The sequence below is a fragment of the Anopheles darlingi genome, chromosome X, assembly GCF_943734745.1.
Source record: "Anopheles darlingi chromosome X, idAnoDarlMG_H_01, whole genome shotgun sequence".
In the NCBI taxonomy this organism is placed as follows: domain Eukaryota; kingdom Metazoa; phylum Arthropoda; class Insecta; order Diptera; family Culicidae; genus Anopheles; species Anopheles darlingi.
In genome coordinates, this window is record NC_064873.1 from 2,489,986 (window position 1) to 2,507,979 (window position 17,994).

Here is a 17,994-nt window from a genome sequence, read left to right on the forward strand (position 1 = left end):
AGAATTCCACTTATCTAGATAACAAAAAACAGTAGCCAGCGGTGTGGGAAGGAAAACAAAGGTTTGAACTCATCACATCACGTTCGCTCTCTTCTCTTGACGTCGCGGATAGATCGTGAAAAATCGTCTTGCTCTTTCCGGGGATGGAAGCTGAACATAACACCTACTCGCAGAGCTCACTTTTTTCTCTTTCTTTTTTTTCTTCGAGTTTCCTTTTTCCATCGCTTCACCGCTGCATTCTGTCGGTCGCCGATGCTGCCCGTGTTTTTGGGGTGAGAGACATCTTTCCATGCATTTATAAACGATTCTATTTACAATATTGTCCAGCGACCATCCCACCCGCCCAACATTCTGGAGTAGTTGAAATAACGATCCGCGATCTGAGCGGGCGATCGCGTACGAGAACGGATGCATCGGACGGGCTGGACGCATTGCGCGGTTCCGACAAAGAGTAGCAGTACCGGCACCACGGTTGCTGGTGCGGAATCTGGTCCCATTACATCCGAAATTAGCGGTAGGGCAAAATACTTTTGCTTCATTTATACAATCATGTTGTTCTCTTTCATAAAAAAAGAAAAATCTACGGACCTATCGCACGGACCGGGCGTTTGATGCTCGATACCATCACTTCTCCTTTTTTATTAATCGTTATACACTAACACGATAACGAAGATCTTTGATGGCGCTATGCAGTGCGGTTTTGCATTGTTTCTTTTATTACATGTGGACATATCCCACCGAGGTCACCGCATTACTTCTGCACAGGAAGAGTACACATAAATCACACAGACACACGCACACACACACAAACACAACCATGTTTCGTAAGCGGGTGCACGACATGTATCTATTGGCAAAAGGCTATCTAAGCAGTGCGTGTGTGTGTGTGTGTTTTACTTGTTTATAGTGAGATCCCTGGGATTTGGTTTGAGACTGCTCTCCAAGTTTTAAGTTAGTTTTTTTTCGGTTTGTTTCGTTCCTCGATATTTTTGTTTCACCTCTATCTGCTGCTGCTGCTGCTACTGCAACTGCTGCGCCCTTTTTCCTACTTTCATAATTTTGTGCTTTCGTTTTTTTTATTTTTTTAAATATATTCCCTTCTCATTCCGTAAAGCTTAAACGATCCTAGCGATCCGACGCCAGGCGAGGCGCAATGAGGCGTGCACGCGGGGGAGTCGCGCTCTTTTGTCAGGTACAGCAATACATGCAGAGAAAAAGAGAGGTGGTCAACATTGAACAAGAGGAGGGTGCGGTGGGGTAGTTAGCTACGCAGCTAGGGTATGTTACTTCTACTTCAAGATACGCTGCTTCACATTACGAGCTACGCGCGCTTAACACCACTGACCAGCTGGTGATGATGCAACGAGAGGTAGAGAGTGGATTCGCACCAGCTCGCCCAGAGGGCCCACTATGAGGGGCTCCTATCGCTATAAAGTCACCGTTAATTGAACGGTATAGCATAACATTTTAGGTCGATGCAAGGACGGGGCACACTGTCGATCCTGCTGAACCTGCTGCTGGGGTCAAATGCGGCCCGCAGGAAAGGACGGAAGGCGTTGCTACAATTCTTCCCCTGTCGTCCCCGTTTTGGAGTAGCTGCACCATCATTCGATGTTCAGCACTGCTCTCTGCGAAACCGATTTGCTGTTTTGTTTGTTTGTTTTTTTTTTTTGGCAAAGTCAACATTAATTATCTTATAGACTACGCGGGGTCATTATCATTTCTCCTAGGTTTCACGGAATCTGGAACACTACTGATCGGAGAGGCTCTGGAGTGATAGACTGCATGCGTCGAGCATACAGCCGCTTCTTATTACATTTCTACGGCTAGCTTGCAAATGGACCTTGTTTAGTGCAATTAGAGGAGCGGCCCTGGCAACTGCCTAGTGCGCACACCTATTCCGTCCACTCACGAATAGCGTCTTATGAAAATATATACGTGGCCTCGATTCGCCATTAACGTTCGACCACAAACTCTTTAAAAACTCTCTGCACCACTCTGCTCTGCTTTCAGGGCCGTTGTCCTCTTCTCAACACTAGCTCACTTCACACAACACCTGCGTTAAATTCATGAATTTTGTAAATCCTTAAGCATCAGCGCATCCTATCAGTTGGCCAATGTCCAGGACATAAGCACTCACACAGGCGCTCTATGGGCTAGCTACAACGCTAGTCGAATCTCCTACTTCCAATGCACCTGTGCCGTTCACGTTCCGCCAAAGAGGCGTTCCTATATTCATCGAAATACTTCAAAATAGAGGATCATCTTATGCGGACGATTGCGGACTCTATATCTCATCGTCCTTCGTTTGTTCAAATCGTATCGTATGGCCATCAATTGGAAAACGTATAGATCACATACCATACACACATACACACATCCAAGCACGCACACACACACACACATACACACACACTCACAAACAAATCCGCTACACAACCGCGAAAAAGGGACGAATGTCTTCCCAAGTTCCATCCCACAGACCAGAGGTGCGCATCATGGCAGCGTTATTCGTTTTTGATGCTAAAGACAAACCATCTGAGAAGGCAACCCTATGCCGAACCTCTATTCGTCTAGTTTCCTGCAGCCGTACTGCTGCCGCTGCTTTCCGAAAGTGATAACCGTTGCGGTTTCCGCTTTCGCCGGGAAACATCCTCGTAGGGTGTCGGCTTGGACGAGCGCTTCTTTGCCTGCTGCTGGTGATTCCGGTCATCTTCATCGTCGCAACAACCCCCTGTAGCACCACCAACACCACCACCTTCGTCAGCTGGGTGCTCAAATTGGACGTGCTGCTGCCGATCCCGTTCTAGATATGTACAATCGGCGAGTGGCAGAGGTTTACCCTCCGGTTGTTGCGATAACTGTGACGTATCGCACGACCGTGAACCCACGGCAGCCGCACTCGTTGGTGTAATGAGGCGTAACGGTGCGCCAGTGACGGTGGTGCCGCTCCGTTTTTTCGCATGCTTTCTCGCTATAGCACCCAGCTCCACTGCGAGCATGGTGCCGTCCGCACTGGTGCTTTGCTGTGACGACGAGCGCTGCGATTTGAATGAGACGAGTGCGAAAAACGTGTCACCAACGAGAAGCGGTTTGCAGTGCAGGTTGTACTTGGTAAGCGTTTCCGATGGACTATACGAAGCCCAGCCCTTGGTGGGGACGAAGAACGGATACTCGAACGACGCTTCTAGCTTGCTCTAGAAGAAAAGCGAGAAGGGGTTTTCTTAAACATAGCCCGGCTCAGGGTGAACGCACAAAAATATCACTTTCTATCATCAACATATCAAAAACATCGGATACTCTCTACTTACGATGTACCGCTCGCGATCGTAGGAGAACGTAACCAGTATCATGTGCAGAGCATCACCAGCCGGATCGGCTGGGTGGGCAGAATCACTGATAGTGATGGCACGAACGATGGCCTCGGTGAGCCGCAATTCCGACGACTGCTCAGCCGTACGGATCAGATCCTCAGCTCGCACGTCTTCGATTCGCTTACTCTCGCCACTGCCGAACTCAATCAGCGAGCCTTTGTTGAACGTCGCCTCACCCATCACAGTCGTCCCCGAATTACTGTTTACCCCGGATTGGGAGAAAGAGGGAGAGAGATAAAATAAAGGCCGCTTTATGATTATGACTGGCCCAGCGCTACTCACCTGCCACCGTTGCATGGCTGGTTCGAACCGACTGCATTGCCGGCAGATACCTCCTCGATAGCACTAATGCTGTTGTTTCTGCTGGTGATGCTGTGAGTTGGTTGCCTTAATTTACCAGATCCGTTTATCCTCTGGTGTAGAAAGCGGCTTTTCACCGGAACATCCTTACCACCGCAAGGAACTTTGAACTCTTGTTGTTGCTGCTGCTGCTGCTGCACCTGTTGCTGCACCTGTTGCTGATGTTTCAACTGATGTAACGCTCGGCGATACTCATCGATCAGCTGTTCGTCCACTTCATCGCGGGGAAATACCGTTGCCGTGGTGCTGTCGTACCGTGTCGCACCGAATGACACACTCGCCCCCTGCTCTAACGGTCTCGGATGTTGATAGGAGAAGTGTGTCTTCTGGTTGGGGTCATTTGGCGAGGAAACCGGTACACCCGGTGACGGTTGCTGCTCTTCACCGTGTTCGGTGTACCGGGCCGGATGATAGCGCGCCGGTTGCTGGCGATGGTGCTGGTGGTACTGCTGCTGGTGGTGGTGGTGGTGGTTGAACGAATTGAACGGTTCTTCCGTGCTGCTGCTTGTGTTGCTGGTGCTGGTGATAGCAGGTTGATGAGGTGGCTCGGTGAAAGATTTGTGCTCCCGATCGGTGCCGCTGCTCAGCGCTGGTGGTAGTGGACCCAGCGTAGCTACCAAGGCTACACCACCGGCACCCTCGTTGGCGGTAGAGCTTCCGTAAGTGCTGGTGCTGCACGCAGTAGGCGCTCGATACGATGACGTGGTGCTTGGGACTGTGCCGTACTGCTGTTCATTAATGCGCTGCGATGCCGTATAGACTGGTCGCCCAAGGATGCCTCTGTGGAATTGTGTGTGTGTGTGTGAGAGAGAGAAAATGGAGAGCATTTAAGACATGTTCGTTAAAGAGAGAATGGAGAGCATTGAGCTACAAGATATGTTTGTTGAAGGGCAATCTTCGACAACCGATCATTCTGTAGTACCTGTAGGGATAGAGACCGTAGTTCAGTCCGGGATATCCTCCAACGGGGACATCTAGCGCCGGCGGATTGAAGAATTGCAGTTGTCGCCCATCACCAGCAGTGGATGCTGGATACGAAAGCTTCGCAAGATCACCGTCGATCGCATCGCCGTGGTACAGGTGCTGCTGCTTCTGTTGCGCCTTCAACGATCGCTCAACGTAGTCGTTACGCAGCAGCTGCTGCTGTTGCTGTAGCTGCTGGTGCTGTTGATGCTGCCGCTGCTGAATGTGGTGCTGTACTGCAGTGAGCGCCTTCGGATGGTGCAGGTTCGCTAGGTTCGCGGTACCACCACCACCCTCGCCTTCCCCGACCCCCACGGTGTCGCTGCTGGTGAGCGGATAGTTCTTGTACTGCTCGATGCCGCTCATTCCAATCTGGCGCGGTGACCATTGGGTATCCGTGCCCAGCATATTGGCACCATTACTGCCCGGTCGATTGCCGCCACCACCACCACCACCACCACCGTTGGCAAGGTCCATCGCTGCCGTTCCTACACCGAGTGCCAGGTTCACCGGTCCGGGAGGAGGTTGCCCGGACGGGAGCGGTGTTGCCCTCGTCTTGAAGTCGCCGGACGGCGATACCGGGGCCACCTCTGTGTATTTCGAGCGCCGCTCGGATGCCAACGAGATGCCCATACGCGTGTCCTCATACCTGCGACCAGAGAGAGAGAGAAGAGAAGGACAAAACGGAACCATGACATATGACGACCGCTAGCGACCAGAGACCACCACTTACCTTTGCTTCGGGAAGGGACGCGCAAACTCGTTGGCACTGCCACTGACGACGGTGGCGTTGCTACCGATTGTGCTACTGCTGCTGCTGTTGTTGCTGGCACTGGCGATCGGGGAAGAGTGTGGATAGCATGGTGCGGTGGCTAGCAGTGGCGGTATTGCCCCAGCTAGTGGTAACTGGCTCAGCAGTGACGCCGAAGCCAACGCCATCGGATGATGCCGGTGGTGATGATGGAAGGGATGAAGTGGCTGTTGTTGTTGCTGCTGCTGCTGCTGCTGTTGATTATGGTGATTGTGGTACTGATGGTGCTGATGCTGCTGGTGGTGTTGGTGATGGTGATGATGGGGCGGTGTATAGCCACCACCCCGACCACCCCCAGCCGGGATCAGGCTCTCGACGGCCGATATCATGGCGTTCGGCCTCGGCTTGCAGACGTCGTCCTGGGCGGTTTCCTGTTTCATGCGCCCGCACCAACCCCGGACGAGCCCGGCCACCACTTGATGCACCTCTCCTCCTCCTCCTCCAGGGCTTTCCCTGTGTTACCACCTCCCGCTGGATCGTTTATTGATGCTGCTTCACTGCTTCTTCGTTCGTTCGTCTTCTCCCTCGCTGCTGCTGTTAGGCTCGATTGGAACGCTTCACTCTTGCCAAACGGTATCGGACATGGTGAATCGGTGGGTGCCGGGTCGGTGGATATGTATCACTCATTCAATGTAAAATCACTCACGACTTCTGGTGGGTGGGTGAAAAATAGGAAATTGGAAATCAGCACATCAGTTTATAGATGGGACGTGAACCTTTTCTTCTCTTGCTCTCTCTCTCTCTCTCTCTCTCTCTCTCTCTCTCTCTCTCTCTCTCTCTCTCTCTCTCTCTCTCTCTCTCTCTCTCTCTTTCTCTCTCTCTCTCCCGCGCGCGCTCTCAGCAATAAAAATGCCCAGAATAGCCGCCCCCAGACGGCGGCAGCTCCCGTCAGCAACAAGTGGTTGATCCCCCCCCCCCACCCCACCCCCCTCCACGCACCATTCCTCTCTAGACCCTTCTCAGACCAATCAGAGCGAGACACTCAGACGCGTCGCTGGCTGTGCCTACCGGCACAACCGAAGACGTGTGTCGCTCCTTCCCACCCCCCCCCCCCCCCACCCACCCACGCCCTTCTTTCCACCCGCGAATTTTGCACCGCGCTAAGGACCGGTGGCCACTACGATGAGCGATTGCGACCGGACCGAAGAAGTTGGATCAATTTCCACTTTCCGGGGTTTCTCCAGGTTTTTTTTTGTCTTCTTGTGTTTGTTTTTGTTTTTGTTCAAAGTGTTCACTCGCGGGCTCACTCGGACCACGGTCCGCGATCCGGTACATATGGGGTTCGTTTCCGCTCTAGCTTCTCACTTCACTTTGTTTACAACAGGTAAGGTCCGAATGTCCTGCACAAAACAATCACACACACACACAGACACACGCACGCAAGCAATCGTCGGTAATAACCAGGACCTTGCGATCACTCGCCGTGTCCGTGGTTGGTGGAACGATGGAACGTTCTCAGTATCGGTCAGTATCGCGGTCAGGCGCTTCCTGCTTTGATTGGTGATCGAAATGAGCAATACCATGCGCCTCCATCAGACAGGCGACCACACAACCACCACAGACGACCGTCGTCGTCGTCGTCGTCGCTGTCGGAGTCACAAAGGACCACTGGCGACCGAGACTGGTTCGTACCGAGGTTAAATATAATCTCAGCTGTATCGATCTCTCAGCAACACACAGGGAGGAGAAGTGCAAGGGAGAGGGGGCTTTCGTCTCCTTGGCCGTGCAACGATGGCAACACCCAACATACCAACCAACCACTCGACGTAGAAGAGTGCCAGGCAGCCAGCCTACGCACCGGGGCAGGGAACCGCCGAGGCCTACGCCAGACCAGACCAGACCAGCCAGCCTGTCCACCTGGCCAGCCAGCTCGACACTAGTTCCGACAAACAAACCTTAACCACAGTGAGAGAGAGCGAGAATGAGAGAGAAAGAGAGAGAGAGAAAAAACAGAGGAGACTGGTAGAAGAGGGGGTCAGTAGGTTAGTAGAAAGGACCAGTGGGACACTCACGAGCCCCTGGAGCTCCTCCTTCTCCACTTTCTCCACATTGTCCGTGAGTGAGTGACAGTGAGTAACGTTGACGGGATCCAGGATGGAGATAGCACCCCCCGAAGCGGGAAGGGAAAGCACTCCAGCTTCTTTCGCCGGCCGGCTGCCAGCCGACCAGCCGTAAGAAAGCAACGAACGGATGAAGGGGATGAGGGGATGCGCTCATTATTCACCTACACACACATACACACATACACACAGAACACGTAAACATCAAATGAAAGTGAAACAACAACGGGGAACTGACCAGCAGCCTGCCAGAACTCTGTCACTGAGCACCGACCACACACACACAGCACGTGCTCGTGTGTTGGTGGTGTGTGCGCTCGCATGCAGGAAACAACCGCGAGCTCATAAACACACACACACACACAGACACACACGCGAGTTTGGAGAGGCCTTCTTGTAGATCAAGGTCATCGTCGCACCAGTCGCCTTTTAAGGGGGGGGGAGGGTGGAGGCGTAGCCGTGAGCCGTTTGTTGCTATGGTATGGCCTTTCTCATCCCCTCTTCCTCACGCTCCCTGCCCCGCCAATTATCGACATTGGACATGGACATTATCCTGGCACTACCTGGCCTGGGGGTAAACAATGGCCTCCTTCTGACCACCCACCCCACCCCCCGCCCTCCTGATTCGGCCGGTTGCCCCAGTTCCAGGCCTGTTAGCAGTCCAGTCACGGGCAATGCCGCCGACGCCAGCATCCGCTGCCGATGCTCTCGGTGCCAAATGTGTGTGTGTGTGTATGTATGTGGCCCTAAACGACAAAATTAGCATCGAGCCAAATCAGGGTGAGGATGGATGAGAAATACGTATTGGTTGTTGGTTGGAACGGGCAGGACGGACCGGCAAGACGGACGCCGAAGCCCTGGGCACAACGCGCGTCTTCTCTCATTCTTACTCTCACTCTCACTCACTCACTCACACACATTCTGGCTTCCATAAACAGGGTGCGTCCGTGCGTTGGATCAAGCAGCCAACACAACCGACGGTGATGATAACTTCTGCTCTCTGCTGCTGCTGCTGCTACTCTCTGTCGGCACCTCGTTTGCACGTGCCGCTGAGGAGCCGGCAGCAGCAGCAGCAGCAGCACCACCAAACGCCCTGCGTTCGCATAAACAGCTCGCTCCGCTTGCCGTCAGATACACCGTCGTTTTCTTTCCAGTCAGCGTCCATAGATCACACTGGACCGGAGAGAGATAGATTGCTAGATAGAGAAAGAACGAGAGACAGACAGACAGACAGACAGACAGAATAACAGACAGACAGACAGCACAGACAGAGAAAGAGAGCCAGCCACGGCATTGCTCATTTGCAACGGGATTCGCAGGACGATCTCTCGTTGTTTGTCTGGATGTGCATGGATACCAGACACTACATCACTCACATCACTCTAGGACTCCAAAGAGAATTCGCAAGGACGCCGCCAATCACTGCAGTGTCGCGAAAGATCCACCAGCAGGAACCAGATCTCGCCCTTAAAACGGTCCTTTAGAACCGATGAGATCGAGAAGAAGATTCAGCAAATGGAGAGAGAAAAACGCTTTGACTAGGTTTCGAGAGGTCCGCGCGCCCAATATACGCGCCCTCGCTTTGATCGCAAACAGCCAAAACACGCCGCGCCTACGCTACTTACGGGGCTCGCAGGCGCGCTACACACTACTCCTTGTGCAGGTGCTGTTTCTGCTGCTAAGGTTATGTGCTCTCTCTCGCTCTCTCTTTCTCTTTCATTCGCGCTAGTCTTTTTTGCGTTGCTTGCACAAAAAAAACGCGTACGGCCACCAGTATGTTTTGTTTTTTTTTCTGCTGCTTCTTTTAAGCAACGACGACAGCTCGTTCGTCGTTCGCGTCGCCAGTCCCGCCTCCCTCAACAACAACCCCCCTCACCATTAACCGCTTTGTTGTTGGCGCAGTTTGGCAGGAAAGATTTGGCTGCGCAGACGTCAGCAGTCGTCGTCAGAAGGCCTCGATGATCTCTCCTACCGCTACGCTACCCCCCCGCCGTACTATCCTCCATCACAGATTGGATCGCCAGCAAAAACACATACACTCGCCACCGCCACCCCTTTCTTCCCTTTCTTCTCTCTCTCTCTTTTCTCTTTCTCTCTCTCTGTCTCTGTCTCTCTACACGGCCAGTGTATGTAGGGGCCATTGCCTTTGCGCGATCCGCGTTTCCACGAACCTGACGACTTCGGGCGACAGACTTCTAGTAACTCCCAGTGTCTAGAATCGCTGATTGCGCAACCTTTGTCGATCGTACCCTTACCGGAGAAGCCAGTTAAAAGAGGGGGGAGGTTGGTAGCCTGGAACACCGCTTCCATTCGGGTTATCGATCCTGGAGCTGGAGCTCGCGGTGCTCGAGGTGTGGCTCTGCTGAGGCAGCACATTCACTCTTTGCTATTGCTATACCAACATGGGTTAACGTAGGCGAGGAAACGGTGAGCGAGGAGTGGGTGAGGTGGTAAGGAGGTCATTAAGGAGCTAACGAGTATGCCAGCCAGCCAGCCAGCTAGCCAGTGGGAAACAGTACGAACTGTAGACATACGGGGAGGCCTCTGCACTTGTTTGAGAAACCGAGCAGAGACTAGCGGAATGGCATCTACGGGACCAATCTTTTTTTTCGCATCATCTTCTTCTACATATATTCGTCTGCATGTATGAAAAAGAGAGACAGAAGAGAGCGAGAGGCAGCCGGCATCCGGAGAGTGAAGGTGTGAAGTGATTAGAACCAGCAAACCAGCACTAGTCCTGCACTCCTTCCGTTTTTTTTTCTTGCAAGCCTCACATACGCGTTTTGCTAAAGGATGCCCTTATCAATTAGAACACACACACACACACAATACAGAACCGAGTAGCGACCCACAGACGCTGGCTGCTGTGCATTCCGCGCGGTTTTTTGAGGTCAGGGCGCACTTTCAAGCACCAGACCAGCAACACTTGACACACACTTGAAACACACAGCAAACACCCTCTAGTTTTCTCTCTCTCTCTCTCTCTCTCTCTCTCTCTCTCTCTCTCTCTCTTTCTCTTTCTCTCTCTATATATATCTATATCTATCTATCTATCTATCTATCTATCTATCTATCTATCTTTTTCTCCGTAACAACAACACAACATTCCACACAGTTGGATGGCATGGGCAGAAGTGTCAGAAGAGAGGAGAGGAGGCAGGATATCTGACGATCATAAAACGTAGGGTGGTCCCGAGTCCCGAGGAGAGGAGCGGCACAAAGCGAGATGTGAAGTGGCTCATATTGTTCTGTTTTTTTGTGTTTCGTTTCGGTTCCTCGTACAGACCCGCGACCGAGGGAGGGAACGAGGACAAGAAAGAGAGAAAGAGAGAAAGAGAGAGAGTGTGTGAGCAAAAGGAGCAGGTAGCGCACGTGGTGATTGTGGTCCCCGGAATCCCGTGCACCCCCGACGTGAAGGGAGGAAAATCGAAACAGAACAAAAAAAAGGTGCGACCGGATCGGATCTGTTCCCGTGCATGGCCGGTCCCCGCTCCATGCAGTCTGGTGTGGTGGTGGTTAAGCAGACCAGACGAGGACCAAAAAGGAGCTGCAAGGAGAGTGAAAGAGAGAGAGAGAGAGAGGATTGGCTGCATTCACCGATACCGAGTGTCGTAATGCGATGCACTCTACGCGCTCTGCTCCGGCTCTATGGGCATTCCTCCGGGGCGGATCATCAGGTAGCCCCGGACCCGGGAGATATAGTTTCCTTTTGGGCCGCCGCGGTGCAAGGCGCAAGCGGCAAGGTCGATGATGGTTTTCAAGTGCTTTAGTGCTTGTGTGTGTGTGTGTAGTATAGAATTGATTGGCCAAAGGTTGAAAATTAGATTCGACTATTGAATATTACATCTTTCCATTAACGAATGCATCCAGATGGTGCTAAAGCCACGAAAACCAACCAACGAACTCGCCGCAGAAAAAAAATAAGGGCGTAATGGTTGGGAAGATCATGCATTGTCGCCGAAGAGGGGTTGGAAACGTACTATTAACTGATCTGACAGCATTCCATTATTAAAAATCAAGGATGACACTGGAACTGATGGACCGAGTGTTCTTCTTTTTTTGGCTAGTTATTAAAAAAAACAAAGCTATTAAAAAAAAACAAGGGTTAAAGGCGCATATTAAATTGGTTGGCATTGGTGACACGTAGCTACTTTTCAGTCACTTTTTTGTTGTTGCAGATATGACAAAGGGAATATCACACATTATTGTGACTGCTAAACATTTATTAGTATACATAACCAGTCATACGAACCCAAATTATGCCGAGAAAATGGAATAATGCGCTGATGTAAGATAAAACAGGCATTGGCAAAGGCACAATACCGAGCGAATGCTCCAGTGCGGATCGCGCTCATCGCAGCACAATATCCGAAGGGTCTTCTTCTGGCTCCTTCCTACCACCCTCTCTCTTGCTCTCTCGCTCGTTCTCAATCACGCCTATCATCATTGCCCGAACACCGAAAGTGTAAACATGTCGCGCGCGCGCGCACGTTCGTTCGTTCGTTCGCGTCACCGGCATTTGCGTGCGGGCTATCACATGCCACCCACCAACCCAACCCAACCCTTCCGCTGCACACAAACCCATGAACACAACATGAAACCCACATAAAATGTGTTCCTGTTCTTTCACCCGCAAACACCAACAGCAGAACAAGCAACAGGCCGCCAAGCCAACCCATTCGAACGCCAGTGCCTACCGCTAGAACAAGATGTTGATAGTGGCCGCCGCTACACAACAGTATACAGTCCAACAAACTCTGAACCTGCGGAACGAATCAGAGAAAGAGAGAGAGAGAGAAGGAATGGGCTCTGATTTCCCTTTTTTCGATTGCATTCCAGTTCACTCCACTAGAAGCCCCTTCCCCTTCCTACCTCGCTTTTTCAGTTCAGTCCTTCTTCGCAAATGACTCACGGCTCGCGGCTCCCAAAGGCACTTGCTGCTGACGCCGATCGTGGTGTGGTGTACAATCGCATCACATTGATTGTAGTGCGCGGCGCTGCGTGCTATGCCTGCGACACCAACCTCCACTTAATCAGACACACATGCGCACACCCAAGCGCGCACACACACACACTGTACTTCCTGTGTGCTGGCGAACCACGAAATCGAAATCACCGTCCGCCGATGAACGTCGAATTCGGGGAAGATCATCGCATTTTTTCTTGGGGCACCACAAGCACCCCGCACCAGCATTGCCCCGAGGGGCACCAAGATTCTAAGAAATCCGTTCCGGAATATGTGCCGCCGGCAGTCACCAAGAGGGACGACCAAGAGACACCGAGGAAACCAGAGACGAAAATGGGCGGCAAAAAGCAGAAGAAGACGATGAAGTCGAAATGAAAGGCAAAGGATGAAGGGGAAGGGAAAAAGGAATCGAACGATAAAAGTCCGCTCGCTCTCTCTCTCTGGGCTGGAGATGATGAGATGATGATGAGGATGATGGTACCGACGACGACGATGATGACGAGCACTGACGTGTTGGTCTGAGGAGGAGCCCGAAACGCATTTGGACCGTTTGCTGCTACATGCGAGAGCAACGGATATTGCACCCCCTCCCCCCTCTGGAGAGCCTGAATTTCACAACCGGCGGCATAAACAATCCCGCGTCGCGTCGCGGCGCTCGCTTGTCGGTTTGAGAGGGAAAGGGGCGAGTGGTGGGTCATTGTGTGTTTGCGTCTGCGACTGCGACCGCTATTATGGAATGCCCCCCGGCCTAACTCGATTAAGTCGAGTCTCGCCACAACACGCACACACACACACATACACACACACGCAATGCGCTCCTGCCGGGACGCGGGATTCTGTGTTCCCCCCCCCCCCCCAGTGCACGAGATCGGGATCTCTGAACGATCATCCACCATCCCCCCCCGCGTCTTGTTGTTGTTTTTTTTTCTCACTCCCTTCCCTCTTGTTGATACATACACGCACACTCACAAACACACACACACACACGCAGTGTCTTATCCACACGCATCGCATGCTATGCGTTGTTCGCCAGCGGAGAGGAGAGGTGTGTGGCGTCTGGCGATCTCGTCTAGACGATCCTCCCTCCCCTCCCCCTCTCCTCTTGATCTAGCTCTCTCTTTCTCTCTCTTTTGCTCTGTCGCGCGTCGACGACGACGACGATGGCGACTGTTGGTTGCGGCATTTACTCCGGTATCCGCCTTTATTCGCGCTCCGGGCGTATGCCAAGAACTGGGAGAAAGGGGAGGGGGGGGGGGTGTATGCCAAGAATGTGGTTCCCTTCCTCTTTGCCTGCCCCTGGTATTCCACCCCCTCCCCTCTGTCTCAATCTCTCTAGTTTTAGTGCTACGTGGCGTTCTTCTGTGCGGTGTGTCTCCCTCCTTTCTTTCCGTCACCCCCTTTTTCCCTTTCCTCTGCCTTCCTCCTTCTCCCCTCCTCTTGCTGTGATTCACCAACCGAGCGCCACCGAGTGGAGCCAGAGAGGAACTTGGCGGCGGCGATGATCGACGATCGAGAGCAAGACAGTCCCTTCATAAACAGAATCTATCCTACAGCACGCACTTCCGGCCAGCCCCTTGCGCACGAGGACTCCTCGCAGCCCAAGTAGTGATGAGAGGATGACGTAAACCGCGTGCGACGAGCAAAGCACCCTCATCCCTCCTTCCTTTCCTTAAAGAAAATCCTTTAATCGCGAATCAAGCAATCCAATCAAGGCCCATCGGCGTTGTCAAGGGTTGTGGGCGTTCGAAAACCGTACGCAACCTTCATTCATATATATATATATATATATATATATATATATATATATATATATATATATATATATATATATATATATATATATATATATATATATATATATATATATATATATATATATATATATATATATATATATATATATATATATGTATATATATAGATAGATGTTTGATGCAAAAATGGCGTTTCAGTGACATCGTTTTTATTTTGATAGACCATCTGGTAGGCAGCACTGGCAATTACGCATTTTTTTCACCAATTACGGCTGCAGTGTACCCGGTTGCCGGTTGCGGAAGCCCCCGGGTGGACAAGGTCCTTGCGCACTGCAACGTTGTGTGTGTGTGTGTTTTCTGCACGCTTCATGGGGCGCGCTCTCCAGCTTATCAGGCCGGAGCTTGTCGTGAAGCCGCGTTATCCGCCGTCATTCGAATACGAAACACGAACCAATGACAGAAAAAAAGAGAGAAAGAGAAAGAGAACAAGTAGCGCAAAAGAAGAAAAGCAAAAGGGGAGGCACAGTGGGGGAGGGGGATCTAAAAATATTCTTCCTCCTATCCCCCCCCTCTTGCCCTTTATACTGACGTTTTCTTCACTTCCATTGCTGTTCATGTTGTTATTCCGTGTACACATGAGACACATCACCTCAGAAGACGGCCATAGTGGTACGGTCCAAGGCATGCTCTAGCAGCAGCAGCAGCAGCAGCAGCAGCAGCAGTGAGGCGCCCTGAGGTACACACACCCTGGCATACAGCGCGCTCGGTCCTCAGGGCTCAGCATTTTGCACCACACATGTGTGTTCCCTCCCTCCATCCATCCCCGCCGCTCGGCTACTCGGCTTGCTACTGTCGCGATGCGCGTCACCTTCTTGTTTTGGGATGAATTTTGGCTTAGCTTTTGCTCGCCATACGACTCGCCCGCTCGCTCGCTTACGATTCCACGGTCCCCCGCCAGACGAAATCAGTACCGTTAGCATTATACTCATATTAGTTCGTTATTTATAAATCCATTTCGTACGTGTTTCGTACGCTCGTCGAATGCATGCCGCCGCAGCCGTCGCTGCCCAGGGATGATGCCAGGTATAGTGTACCCCCCCGTACCTGTACTCCTCACCTTTTTCTCACTCTTCTACCGCTCGAGTAGTGCGGCAATGTTATGCAGCATATTAGCAACCAAATATTGTTGATAAAATGACATTAGAAAATTAATTATTATTAGTTATTGAACTCATATATTTCGCTGGAATCTGTAACAAGCACATTGCCATATCGAGCAATTGGATCCACTGGATTGCGGCTATAGATGCGGTACAAGGTAAAAAGCGCATCACACATGCGCCAATATTATTGGTCAATACACCGAACAAAATCCTCGAATACTTCGATTTATTCTCCGTATTCAGATTCTGCCAATTGTTTACAATTTTCTGTACAGATCAAAGCATCCTAGCTAAACCCCAAACCAGGGTTAAAAGTTTTCCAGCCAAAGGCAATTGGTGTGATCACATCACAACTACGCTACGAATAGTTACGAAAGGAAACGAAACGAGACAAAGAACTGAAATTGATCTATAGCCATGTAGTATAAGAATAGGAAACAAATGCATACACTATAGTGCAGTGCAAATTGTTCTTACAGTTGAAAGTTTCACAAGATAAAGTGAAAATGAGCATTATTTGCATCAGATTGGCCCCCCCGATAGAATGGTGGAAAAACGGAATCAATATAAGGCGGCCTCTTCAATGTACTTTCAAGATTCTGCAAATCGTCAATTTCAGTTGACAAGGGGGTTTAAAGTTGGCTTACATACGATGAATTACAATTGACGGCAATCGCAAGGGTCTGTATGCAAGGGTTGATCAATAAATTGGGTGTGTGTAGTAGGCCCGGCTTAACAATAAGCCGGGGTCAGCGTCGCGTTCCCGAACTGAACGGGGAGAGAGAGACGATCCGATCCGATTGCCACATTCCATTACCAGGTGCCGTGTCTATACGTGTGCCTGTGTGTGTGTGTTCGCAATTGTTGAGTAAGCTTGATCGATGATACGTTGACGCTGTTGTAAGGCTTATAGGGTGATTTGATGGCCGGCCGGCTACTACTGCTGTTGCTGCTGCTGCTGCTTACCGCCCAAATCTGTGGCGAGTAGCCGTAGTTCCATGCGATAACAGTAGTACCTTCTTCCCGCACACTCACAATACCGCAGCGCACCGCAACACGCACTGATTACACTGCTGCTGCTGCTGCTGCTGCTGGACCGGTCCGAACCGGAGGATGATCAGAGAAACAATTTGGTCGCGGGTCGCGGGGGGTAAGTAATTCGATTGTTCGATTCGACCGGTGCTGATCTCGCACGCACCGCACCGCTCTCATCACCACGTTTGTTATTCTGATGACACACACACACGCACACAAACATACCGAGCGCGCCGTAAACACGTCAGACGGTCTTATCAGTGTAAACCAGTAAACCCCACCCACCCCCTGTTTCCTTCATCCTTGTGATTCCTGCTCTTCAGTAATCTCACGCGCGCTCTTCCTCGATCTCCTCGATCCTTTCGGCGCATCAGAAGAGAGTCCACGGTTGGAGCAGCGCAGTGCGATAGGCTGTAATAAGGATCGAAGGGGAGGGGGGGGGGTGTAATGAAACCCAAACCTAACGCGGTAGCTTCGCACGGAGATGCACGCACACAGACAGCGGTATGAAGCGCCCACCCTTTCGTGGGTTGTGGATGCCGGAGCGCGAATTGCCGAATTTCCCGGAACAGGCAAGCACCGGTAACGAAACTCGCTGGCAAGTACATCAACGACCATGCTTCATCTCCCCCCCCCCCCTATCTTCTCCTCGTTCAAAAGCCACACAAAAATCCAACCGTCGCACACAACCACACCGGCATACACATCAAGAATGGGGCGTGCGCAGGTTCTCACACGCGGCCGGTGATGGATCAGCTCACGCATGATCGCATTGTCATTAACTGCTGCGCTGATCCGCTCTTTTTCTCTCTTTCTCTCTCTCTCTCCCCTCTCTTTCTCTTAGCCCCAAATCACTGTCAGAACAAATCACGTACCTATCCCCCCCCTTCTGATACCTGCTCTAGACACGCAAGCACATACCGACGACCGAGCGTGGCACCGTGGAGCGAGGATCGAGCGATAACAGCGCACTCCGCGCCGCGTTCCTGCACATCCCAGACACCAGACCCCTTCTCCCCGCAAATTTCCGCACTAGCCTCCTCCACATACAACTGCACGAACGTGTTACCTTGGTTGTTGGCGAAGGTGCGCCTCGCGGAGCCGCGAATTAAACACGAAAGGGTCCCGGCGGTAACTAAGCAAAAAAAAAAGTTTAAAGCCCTTCTCGCGCTCCCTATGCTCTCGCGGCTGCTGCTCGGGGCCCACTTTGGCCCATCTCTGCTCTGCTCGCTGTCTCCAGCGCTACCGGTATCTAACCTCGAAATTGAAACCACCAGCCAACGGGCGAGTTCTTCACCGAATCCGCATTATCCCTTCACTGTGCCGCTTATGCAGAGTTCGAGTTGTGGGAGCGTGTGTGAGTGAGATGTGGGAAGCTCTGAAGCTGCAATTCAAATCGGACGGACGGCTCGGATAGAGTATTGTATAAGTAATAAGCTTTTAAAGAGACACATACATAGAAAAGAAATAAATTTGAGGTTTTTTAAATACATAGGTAGCTTCTTGTA

At 51.5% G+C, this 17,994-nt stretch overlaps 1 protein-coding gene across 3 annotated transcripts; it reads right to left on the minus strand.

Moving 5' to 3' along the window:
* Positions 1 to 165: 165 nt before the first annotated feature.
* On the minus strand, positions 166 to 17,736 carry LOC125951900 (dendritic arbor reduction protein 1). Of its 3 annotated transcripts, none has more exons than XM_049681039.1 (6): positions 17,556 to 17,736; positions 5,431 to 6,156; positions 4,657 to 5,346; positions 3,657 to 4,514; positions 3,312 to 3,573; positions 166 to 3,197 (listed from the first exon to the last, which is right to left on the minus strand). In XM_049681039.1, exons 2-6 carry the CDS (start codon positions 5,886 to 5,888, stop codon positions 2,574 to 2,576), a joined length of 2,892 nt encoding a protein of 963 aa, XP_049536996.1. In that variant the 5' UTR covers positions 5,889 to 6,156; positions 17,556 to 17,736; the 3' UTR covers positions 166 to 2,573. The 3 variants fall into 3 exon arrangements, with proteins under 3 accessions (XP_049536996.1, XP_049536985.1, XP_049537005.1); XM_049681028.1 differs by having other exon boundaries at positions 5,431 to 6,159; XM_049681048.1 differs by lacking the exon at positions 17,556 to 17,736 and adding an exon at positions 17,383 to 17,515 and having other exon boundaries at positions 5,431 to 6,159.
* Positions 17,737 to 17,994: the final 258 nt, after the last annotated feature.